At 30.0% G+C, this 12,192-nt stretch overlaps 1 protein-coding gene across 1 annotated transcript; it reads left to right on the top strand.

Moving 5' to 3' along the window:
- The first annotated feature begins 2,700 nt into the window (after nucleotides 1-2,700).
- Nucleotides 2,701-10,608, top strand: LOC114178946 (serine/threonine-protein phosphatase PP2A catalytic subunit). The gene is made up of 11 exons (XM_028065101.2): nucleotides 2,701-2,985; nucleotides 5,199-5,255; nucleotides 5,536-5,619; nucleotides 6,335-6,406; nucleotides 7,039-7,110; nucleotides 7,477-7,517; nucleotides 8,435-8,501; nucleotides 9,490-9,681; nucleotides 9,772-9,861; nucleotides 9,941-10,048; nucleotides 10,153-10,608. Exons 1-11 carry the CDS (start codon nucleotides 2,899-2,901, stop codon nucleotides 10,216-10,218), a joined length of 936 nt encoding a protein of 311 aa, XP_027920902.1. The 5' UTR covers nucleotides 2,701-2,898; the 3' UTR covers nucleotides 10,219-10,608.
- Nucleotides 10,609-12,192: the final 1,584 nt, after the last annotated feature.

Raw genomic sequence — 12,192 nt, 5'->3', positions numbered from 1 at the left:
TAGGATAGAATATACTTTTAGTATGACTTTTGTTTATTTTTTTCTAATTTATTTATTTTCTTTAGCTTCTTAATATATTTGTATCGTATTAAGTTAGTGGATTTATCCGTTTATAACACTGATTCGATTAATTTGATAATGTGATTAATTATGAGGAATACGACTTTGATTTTTCTACTGAGTTATTGTGTATTATTTTTAATCTGAACGTTAAAATTATATTATTTTAATATTTGAAAAATAATTTTAATATATTTTAAATTTTTAAAAATAATGATTATTTTAAAGTGACAATATAAAAAAAATTAATAGAAATTCCAAATTCAAGGAATATCACGTCAAAATATAAAAGAGAAGACTTATTTAATGTAACAAAATTCTTTTTAATTTTTATTTTGGACAAAATTTTTTCCATTTATATTGGCAAACTATTTTTCATATTAAGCTTTTGTCAAACGAATTAATCTTCCGAAAATAAACACAGATGATATACTATCTCATTTTTTAAATGAAATAAAAATAAGATTTACATTAGTTTATAGACGAATAAAAGATAGAAAAATTATGAGGGAGAGATAATGACCCATATTATCGTTATCTCTTTGATTCAACTTTTGAATGTGTAAGATCGACCACAATAAAGTTTCACGTATATGACACGTAAACAATAACACAATAAAATAAAAATAGTAATATATATATATATATATATATATATATATATATATATATATATATATATAATAAATAAGACATGTATATAATTATAATTCTTCTATCCAAAACATCAATATTATTTAAATAAAAATCAATACATGAATCTAAATATAATACAAATATTTAATAAAAAAATATTATTAGCACTCATCACAAGATGTTTTATGAAATGTCCACTTGTCCCATTCAACATTTCATCTATCACTTCAGTAAGTATATAACATACATTAATGTTTAAATCATTTACAGTTTATATAGTTAAATCAACTATATAATTTACAAGAAGGTCAATCCATTGAACAAATTTAATTAGAAAATAAATTAGTTTATATTTATATTTTATTTTTAATTTTATTTTAATACTAAATAACAAAAACAAATTATGTAATTATACACACACATCTTCAAAAACACAATATGCTACAAATAATTTTTTTATGTAATTATTATTGTCATTGTTAATTTTACTTTCTTAAAAAAAATACAAGAATAAGAGATGTTATTTTTGTATTAATAACACACAATAAGGAGTCTTCCATTTTATATACAAATTTATATTTTAATTTTACCGTTAGTTATATTTTAAAATAAAAAAATACAAGCTACTAGCTAAATATAATTACACACATTTTAATTGCTTCACAATATATTTATTTATTTTTCATGATTTTTTTAATTTAGTTATTTTGAAAAAATATTTTTATTTCAATTATCAATAATATATTTTTATAACAATAGAAGGATAATTCTCATATTTTATGTACATATTTATATTTATATCTTACGCTTAATTATATTTTAATATTAAAATATATATATATGTAAAATATTGTTGTACATAAGTAGTTGCATATACTTTTATTACTCCACACTATTATTTTTCATACAAATATGTAATTTAATTTTTATTTCAAAATTATTTTTATTTAAATTATAAAATACATATATTAAATATAAAAAGTAGTACAAATATGAAATTTATAAATTAATATAAATATTATTTTTCAACTCATTCAAATAAAATACAATAGTATAATATGTTAAGCGAGTATTCTTCTAGTGTCAATACTAGCAAAGAGAACAATGACAAATCATGGTAATAGGAAAAAAAAATCTAATTGAAAGTTAATTTTATACATTTTTTATTTTAAAAGTAACATACCAATCAAATGAGTTTAAGAAAATTATTACAAATTTACAATTCTATATATCTTCCTCAATATTCTTTTCAATATAATTTTTAGTTTATCCTCATAATAATAATTTTCTAAAAATTAGAAAGCTCAATAATAAAATTAGTACTTTTTCTTATTTATATTATAATAAAAACTTAATTTGTACGAGAGTTTTTTCGTATGAGTTCACAAATTCCTTTTTTTCTTTTTTAAAAGTATAAATTTAAGTTAATTTTAAGTGTTTACAACAATATTTTTTATTAATTTAAGATTTATTTTAATAACCTTTAGATTTAGGGTATCATGATGTATCCTTTATCCCATAATTAAAATTAGTTTCAAACAACATGAATTCATGTTAGTTATTTTGTACACTATCCATGTGATTAACAAAAAAAAAAAAATTATCTCAAACATACCAAATTATCCTTATTTTATTTTTAATTATATATTTACGTTTTCTAATTGTGTGACCCTTTTAATTGACTTTCTTTTGTCTCAATTTAAATGATTTTTTTATAATTAAAATATTTAATGATTAAAAATAACATACATCACATTATAAAATATTACTATAAACTAAAATTATAATATATATATTTTGGTGGTAAAGACATGATCCATAACTCTAAAATCTAAAATATTAATTAAACAAGAAATATAAAATTACTACACTGAGAGTTGGTGCATTTTAATTAAAAGAACTTTGCAGTATTTAAAATCTAAATGTGAAGTTCCAATGTGTAATTTCAATTTTGCCCCCCAAAAAAAGGAGTGGTTATCGAACAAAACGAGCACGGAAGCCTCCAATGCTTTGGTTTCTTCACCACCACCATCCTTCACCTCTCTCTTTCTCTCTCTCTCTAAAAAAACCAGAAACAATAAACACAAACGGAAAAGGCAAAAGGGGTTTTCCTAGTGAGATCTAGGGTTCCCATCGATTCGGTGAGAGGATATTCATCAAACGACCTCAGCAAGGCAAGGTTAGGAGGTGGAGTACTAGAGCATGGATTCGGTGCCTTCGAATTCACATGGAAACCTCGATGAGCAGATTTCTCAGCTCATGCAGTGCAAACCCTTGTCCGAACAAGAGGTAATGTTCAGATAGTTTTTTCTTTTCCGAGTTTTACTCCTTTCTTTTAAGCGAATGTGACGTTCGGATCGAGAAGATTTCTTCTAGTTCTCATCGCTTTTGTGCCTTTTGCTCAAATTGCTTCTCTAGAATCGATCCATCGAAATTTAAACAGGTTTTTGTTTTTCTTTCGTGAAATATCTTTTCTCATGGAATTGTAATGGTGTTTAGAATGAGTCTTTTGTTTGAAAATTCCTTCAGATTTGTAGGATTTTCCGCAAGTTATTCTAGGTTTTGGATTTATTTTGAGCATATCTTTTCATTGTGGATTGTGAGTTTTAGTCCTAAATCAATTGGTCACCATTAACTTAGGTGTTTCTGCATTTAAGGAGCCGATATTGTTAGCATTGACTTAGGATTATTTGAAATAGAGGAAAACATATATATGGTTGTGAATTGTATGATTATATGAATTGTATGATTTTATACGAAAAGCAGGCTGACTGGTTTCATACCTCGGGAGGAATAAGTGCTATTGAATGAATACTTCCTCCTATTCACTCTGCAAGTTAAGAACACTGATTTGAATCTTGATTTTGTAAGAAGAAATAGAAAACGGAAGATGTGTTTTCATCACAATAAGTTAGGCTACAGCTATAACATTAAGCATGATGCATGATTTTTGTCTTATTTTCATACAATTGAGAAAGTGTGTATTTAATGGCAGGATTAATATGTCTCCTTGCACTTGGAGAGAGCCTGCAAAACTTTAGGGAAATATTTAGAACAGTTGAATGCACTGGTTAATAATTAATGACCAAAAATTCCTTACTTCTTTGTCCTACTGCCTATCTTGTGAAGCATCTGTATTAATCAAGTTAGAGATTTCCAATTAATTTTACTTTCCTTTTGTTATTCACACATGTCATTGTATTTGATGGGTGGGATTTAGGGAATAAGAAGAAAGTGCTATCTAGAAGTTTGTGGGTTCAGAGCAATTTCCATTTTTTGCAAAGTTGCTAGCAACAACCTGCTATTGTGGTGATGTGGAGTTAGAGGGTCCTCTGACCGCTTTAATTGCTTAAGTCGTGTTGTATTTTTGCTTCTCACAAATCATAGTTGAGGTCATGTTCATTCACAGACAAATTCACACCTCTACAAGCCACTATTTGGAACAGGATGGAATCCTTTTTTTTATCTACCTTTCTTATAATGCAACTGATTTTTGGGACTTCCCTTTTGTGATTTTAAAATTTAAACTTATTTTCTTTTTTCTGAATCAAATGGATTTTGGGTTTTCAAACATGATCTCTCCATCCACTATAAAAAATGTGCTATACCGTCTTCGTGGGCCACTCTATGCTGGTATTTGTGAAGGATAATTGTGGTCTAGACTTATGATTTATGGCTAAACCTGTTCCTTTTAGCAAACTCAGCCCCTGTTTTCACTTCTTTTGTCTTTGATTTGTTGCCTCTGTTTTATATAACTTCTGCTTATATCCAGACTGACTTTTGATAATTTGATGAATATGCCCTTTCATCATATTTTCATAAACATGCCTTGAATTTTTGTTGTTTTTTATTTTCAATATTGCACTCAAATTCTTCACTATAGAAGTCGTCTTCCTTCAGACTATTGTGCTACAGTATCATTCTTATCCACTATCTTACATTTTGTAGATGGCAACTTCACAGATCTATACTGCATTAACAACACTTTGTTTTTGGGGAAAAGTGTCCTCCAAACTGAACCAATCAATTTTTCCTATTTGGGAACAAATCAATTTGGTTCCAATTGGGCAACTAAACATAAAAAATCACTCCCAGCCAGTTTGTTTTGTTTTGAAATAATGATCCAACTTCACCTTTTCTAGTCTGTGGCCAAATTAACATCAGATTGTCTATAACACATTTCTGATAGAAAAGTCACGTAAGTTGTATAACAAACTGCATTGCTAACTCTCTGACTCCACATATCTACGTATATTTTCATCTCTCAATCTAAAGAATAGAATGCTTGCGATCTTGATTGAATATATGAGTTAGGTTGATTTGCTTTCATAAAAGAAAACCAACAGATGCAGAACGTAAATTATATTGCAGTTATTTTATTTTATTCCATTATTTGTTCGATTTTACTCTACTCTCTGTTAATAGCCTTGTCATTGAGAGTGTCTTGATTCCTTTTTATTTGGTGATCCCACTTTTATTTCGTGCTGCACTTGTGTATGCAGGTAAGGGTCTTGTGTGATAAGGCAAAGGAGATTTTGATGGAAGAGAGCAATGTGCAGGTCCGTCTATTTTTTATAATTTATGTCAGCATGTTTAGATTATACTTATTTGCTTTTCAGTTTAGGGATTTTTCTTTGAATTAGTTTATTGCACCAACATTGTTTTCGTGCCCCTTTTCTTTACATTTTTTTACCATTATCTGTTAAGTTCTTACTAACCACCCTTTATGATGGTTTTTTACTTTGTTTTATGAGTTTCTTTGTAGGATTTTAACACCTGATGATTTTGAATAAATGAAAAAAAAAACTAAAAGGATTTTTCATTTACCTATAATTGCAGCCTGTTAAAAGTCCTGTTACAATTTGTGGTGATATTCATGGGCAATTTCATGATCTTGCAGAGCTTTTTCGCATTGGAGGAAAGGTATTTTTTTATGATAGTTGGTTTTATATTCAACATTTATCTATTAAATTTATGTTAACTAGATCATATAGATTTAATTTATAAGTTTGAGATAAATAGTACTTGGAATTCAGGAAATTCTTTGCGGCTTTCATGTTGTATTGTGAAATTAAGTTTGATTTGTTTCTTATGCCATAGTAAAACACTCTTAATTAAATGTTCACAACAGTGTGGTCCTTCCAGTTGCCAGATGCTGTATTCTAATTTGGAATTTGGGTAGCAGCAATACAAATAGAAAATTTCTTTTGGAGTTTCACATGGTCTAAAAATTAGTAGTCGCACACTTAAATTTGAATGCATGTAGTTAGGGAGTAATTATTGTGCTTGGATTTTTATTGTAAATGGTAATATACTGGATGGAAAGTCATGAAACGCCCATGTGCAGTTTGATCTGATTCTTAATTTCTAATGCAGCTGCCCCAAAGTTTTATTTTTATTTGAGAAACAAGCTAAATCAGTTTCATTACTCAGCTTCTCACTATCTTATTTCAAATTTGAAAACAAATGTATTTTTGTATTTATTGTTTCTTGGGTGAATCATTAATTTTAACCTCTCCTCTCTGTGCCTATATATATATATGTGTGTGTGTGTGTGTTTGTTTTTTTTCTTGCTTCTAGTTGAAATATGAAATTTATGGATTACATACTGATTTCTAGTCACTATTTTTGTTGGTAGTGTCCAGATACAAATTACTTGTTTATGGGAGACTACGTTGACCGTGGCTATTATTCTGTCGAAACTGTTACGGTAAATATGAACTATTGTACTTTACTATTTTTAAGAGTTCAACTTCATCATGAAATATTTTATTTGTTGTTATTTACTTTTCATATGTTATATGTGATTGTTTGATTAGGATGTTCTAGAGAAATGTCTTGGTCTTTGGCTAAGTGACCAAGCTTGATTTGTATTTTTGTATTAGTGAGTTGATATCTGCTTAGAGGAGTAGATAATTATTTAGTTTATCAACAGTTGTTTTTTATTTGAGAATTCCTTTTGCTGGACTATAACTATTATTAGAGATCTCACATCAACTATAAATATGACCACATCATACTATGTGAGTGGGTGCAAACTCCATCTTATAAGTTAGTTTTTGTGAGATTAAATTAGATTTAAAGTCTATATAAGTGAGTCCAAACTTCATCCTATAAGCCATAATTATATACGTGTGTACATAATGCATTGTGTCCATTGAACATGTGGGATACCATTGTATTTCACTAATATATAAATAAACATCAATTTGTGGGGATATATGTATGACACTTAAACTGATTTTGTGGCACAAGTTGATAACCGCTATTTTTTAATTGCTTATTTAAGATGGTGTTTCTTTTTGTAACATTTTCGGTGCTAATTCCAAAATAACAATGCAGCTTTTGGTTGCCCTTAAAGTGCGTTATCGTCAACGTATCACCATTCTGAGGGGAAATCATGAAAGTCGCCAGGTTTGTTGTTTTAAAATTACGTGAACTTCCTGACAGTAGTGAGTTACAGATTAGATTAAAAATCATATTTTGTCCCTTGGAGGTAGCATAGTCTGTACCAATTGAGTTCTTGACAGATTTTCTCTGTTAATATACTGCTGTATTTTCATGTTGTACGTCCTTCTTGAGGAAATCATTTAGTATCTCATGAACCAAAATTGCTTATAAAAATACTATACCACCATTAATTTCAGAAAGTAGTTAGGGTTAGAACTTCTTTTAAGCAACTGACAGTAGTACTGTGTACATCATCAATTTAATTGTTTGTTTTTGTTTGTATGTTTTTCGCTTTGAATGGTAATGGCTGATCTTAGCTTTCTGTTGCAGATTACTCAAGTTTATGGGTTTTATGATGAGTGCTTACGGAAGTGAGTACCTGCTAAATTCATTATTTATGGGTGCTTTTGTTTAAGATAATATTTGTTTGGGATCATTTTTTTTTCCTTTTATTAGGCAATTCTTTAAAAAATTTTACTGCTTATCCTATATTCCTTATTAGCATTGTAATCAACTTGTATTCCTTACCTGTTATCTGTTATTTGTCTTATTATTTTCCCCTTTGTAGAGCTTGATGTATAAAATTCTCGTTTTTAGCATATTATTAGGTAGTTTTTTTAGTATTCCCCAATTGATGATAGCAACAACAGCCTTTATCCTACTTGGTGACATTGATGAAAAATAAAGTATTATTTCTCTCTCCAATAGATTGCCAAGACTTCTACTTTGATAAGCCTTCAGTATCAGAAAACATTTCGCCCTTGTAATTAAGGTTTTCACTGGCAGTTAAGTTAGGTTTTACTCAGATTGTTAAGCTTTGACATTTGATCCGGGTCACTTACATTCAACATGGAATTCCTGAATTAAGTAGTAAACAATTAAATTACTTAGGCATTTTATCTGCATCTTCATTGGTTAATGTGATTTAATAAAAATTACAAACATGATTTTAATTCCTGTTTAAGGATTTGTATCCTCTTTCTCGCCTCTTACTGACATACTGATTTCTTGTCATGAGAAACAAACTAATTTATGGACCCTATACGAATAATGGTGGGTCCTGCCATTCTGAGTGAATAAGTTGTATATATTATATTATTATAAATATATCAAATTAATTTTTTGAGTGAAAATTGATTTGGAATTCATATCGTGTTAGTACCCTGGCCTTTTACTGGTGTGTTTTTTTCTTCAATTTTAATCCTTTGTATTTTTTTCTTCTTTTTATAGCTTGCATATTTGAAGTTGTGCAGTCCTGTATTATTGAATGTTTTTATTTGATTTGCAGGTATGGTTCTGCTAATGTTTGGAAGATCTTTACAGATTTGTTTGACTACTTTCCATTAACAGCATTGGTTAGTATACCGTCATTTCATAATGTTTGAAAGTACCATGGGATATTTTGTTAGATTGTCATTATTCTCAGGCCTATGGTAGTTTGTTTGTTTCAATGGTTGATGATGCAATTAGTGTGCTGGTTACATGTAAGATTGTGCCATGTGGCCACATGTAAGGAATCACGTGTCACCTGGTCAAAGAAAAACTGAATGTCACTTACTGAGATTCTAGGTCTAGCTGTAACCCTTTTTTTTTTAGAAAAAAAGCTCAAAGCCCCATCTCATGACAGCAATTGCATCCAACTTTTCTAACCTTTTTATCTCGTTTGAAATCTTCTGCTCCTTTCTGTTCTTGTTCCGAAGTCACTTTGATCTATTTGTGATATATCTGACTGAAGCATCATTCTGATCTATTTGTGCTCTGCTTTCTGCGTGGAAGCAAGGGCTGGCAGAAGAAGCTTGTGGCTTTTGTGTTTCTGAAACCTAAGAAACGGATTTTGGGTTTTTCTTTTAAAATAAAACCACTCTTGGATCTATTGCTGAATTTTATGTTCTGTCTCCTTCCGCATCTTTGATTTTTTATTATTACTATCAAGATATAAAATGAGATTGAGATATTAGTAATATAATGACAAAAATATGATTTTATATGCAGCATACACATACTATGAAATTTGTAGGATCTTACAATCCTTTTTTCAATGTCATGATTGATGATTGTTAGCCCCCTTCCCTTCCGGTTCCTTAGTAGGATTTCGATTTTAACAACCTTTCCTAGTTCCGTGTTCTTTTTGTTAATACTCTGAATTCAGTATGATTTTTTTAAGCTTTGTCTCTCTCTGATATATATTTCTGGAAAATTTTTCCCCTGAAGCTTTCTCGTATCGCATTTTTTAAATTTTCATGATATGCCGCTCAATCAGTTGCAGTTCACGTATTTCAATGGATTCCAGTTTTTAAATAACTGAATGGTGCTTACTTAAGTTTGATATGTTAACTTTGGTAGGTTGAATCTGAAATATTTTGTCTTCATGGTGGATTGTCACCATCTATTGAAACCCTCGACAACATACGTAATTTTGATCGCGTACAAGAAGTTCCTCATGAGGGACCCATGTGTGATCTTCTGTGGTCGGATCCGGATGATCGTTGTGGTTGGGGCATCTCTCCTAGAGGTGCTGGATATACCTTTGGGCAGGTAATCCAGTTTTATATCTAACAAGGTTGTACTATTTTCATTTGTCACCGTTACCTTTTTTTACTGCTTACGCAAATTGCTGTTGTGTAGGACATATCTGAGCAATTTAATCATACCAATAACTTGAAGCTGATTGCTAGAGCTCACCAGCTGGTTATGGAAGGATATAACTGGGGTCATGTAAATACTTCATATCATTTACTTTGTTTTTGTATTCATTCGTTGTGATAAATGGATGATCAATAGTCCCTTGTTACAGGATCAAAAGGTGGTTACTATCTTTAGTGCACCTAACTACTGTTATCGTTGTGGGAACATGGCATCAATTCTCGAGGTTGATGACTGCAAAGGACACACATTCATTCAGGTTGGGATTTCCTTTTTTTATTAGGTGTTCCAATTATTCTTTAGCTGGCTTTGCATTAAGCAATATGTTGGATCTATACTTAACTATTATCTTTTTAATCTCAGTTTGAACCAGCTCCAAGGAGGGGAGAGCCGGATGTAACCAGGAGAACGCCTGATTACTTCCTATGATACTCCTTTGGTTTAGTTGCTGTTACCAGCACAGCAACTAATGCCCTGCAGTAAGTAATCTGCAAGCTCATCTACTTGTCCAAACCAGAGCCATGAATCATCTTGATACTTATAATTTTCGAAGTTAGGCTTCGCTGGATGTGTTATTTAGTTGAATTATAACTGAATCTTTCCAAGAGGAAGCTGAGCAGTAGGCGATGCTATTGTGGGCATGTGTATCATTCCAGCTTGCAATGTATCAATTTTAATGTTTTTTTCCCCAATTTTCCTTCTCTATTTATTTTAAACTCTTGGCCTTTCGTTTCTTAATTTAGGATTATTAAGGGGGTGGGTTTCTGTAGATGGATAATGCTTTAATATATCTTTTAATGAGTGTTTTGTGATTCTTTACCCGCCTTGTGACTCTTGATTTTACACGAAAGTGAGAGGGACGCATCTATGGTGAGTTTAAGGTGATTTTCATGATGATTATGATATTCATACTCGGATAACCCTAGTGAAAAATTAAACAATAGCTTATCTTAACTACCGTATGCCTTAATAAAATTATTTATCTTAAAAAACATGATCCTCTATCCTTGGTAATTCAAATACCGTATTTTGTATTGAATATATATTTATATTTCCTACCTGTTCAGTTAATTATTATTTGCTTTCCTCGATTTTTTATTAAGTTCTGGAAGGATTTCTCATAAATGACGAGTTAATTTTTTTTATTTGTTGTTGAGATCGGTAGAAGAACAAAAGCTACTCATCGATTGTCTTGGATACATAGTAGTGAGGGATTACTTGCACCCAATGTCTCCATGTCAAGTATCACATGCCACATACCTAACTAAACCACAACATTCCGTTGGAAATTATTCCTACACCTATCATTTTCTTCCTACATTCTGGAATTCATTTTCCGAAACACAATAAACAATTTTGGAAATCAATCTCTCCGTACGGAAAATATTTTTCGGAAAGCTTTCGACGGAATGGGAGGAGAAATTTGATGAGGTGAAGCAATTGCCCATTCCGTTTTCTGTCTATCCACAACCTGCGTTCACATCTAATCTATTCACCACATAGTTTCACACCATTTTCACTTAAGCACTCTTTCAACATAACATTTTTATTTTAAAATATAAAATAATGTCTTTCCTCACATAAATTGTCGTAAATCATACTTTTCATAAATCAAACTGAACTTGATTATCATTTAGTTTGAGTAGATTGCTACAATGTCGTCAAATTGGTTCATTTCGCTCAAAGTCACTAAGCCTAGTCTGTCTTTATTTTAAGCTCATAACCAAGATGGGTTCTCCAGAATCTGTTCTTACCTTGAGGGCAATATTAACATAATTGGAATCTGTTATTGGGGTGACAACTTACTACTATTTGTATTTGAGTTTGTTTATTTGTTAATTATTAGGTAGAATTTCAAGAAGTTTAAATAAAATGTACTTAGTATGTAATAATGGCTATTTTATATTTCCATCCAATCATATATCTTTATGTAGGGTGTTTTTGTTGACTTTGATAATAACTATTTGTCATTCCAAGATTAATTTGAATCAGTTGATAACGTAAAATTACAATGATAATATGTCTAACAAACCCTAAATTGTGAATATGGTATTTTGAAATATATCAATCTATTTACGTGGGATAGATGTTATAATAATTAGACAAATAATAGTATTGCTTTTGTTGTGTTTACAGGAACTAGACACAGCTTACTAAAGAATTCATGCTTTCATGCTATGTTTATTAATCTTTTTTTTCTTTTAATTGTTATGATGTTTCCATGTCTAACATATTCCTCAAACATTATCGGTATTTTAAAACTGAAAATTATGTGGTTTTTCAATTGAAGAAAAGAAGGGAAGAAAAAAAAAATCTGATGAAAAGGGATGGGAGAACTTTTATCAAAATATCATTCCCCCTTTCATACCTTTGCATTGTTTGGTAAGAGGGAAATAGGAAATA

This window comes from Vigna unguiculata, chromosome 3, assembly GCF_037176805.1.
Source record: "Vigna unguiculata cultivar grain cowpea cultivar isolate G323 ecotype 2 chromosome 3, ASM3717680v1, whole genome shotgun sequence".
In the NCBI taxonomy this organism is placed as follows: domain Eukaryota; kingdom Viridiplantae; phylum Streptophyta; class Magnoliopsida; order Fabales; family Fabaceae; genus Vigna; species Vigna unguiculata.
This window is presented reverse-complemented; position numbering and strand designations above follow the sequence as displayed.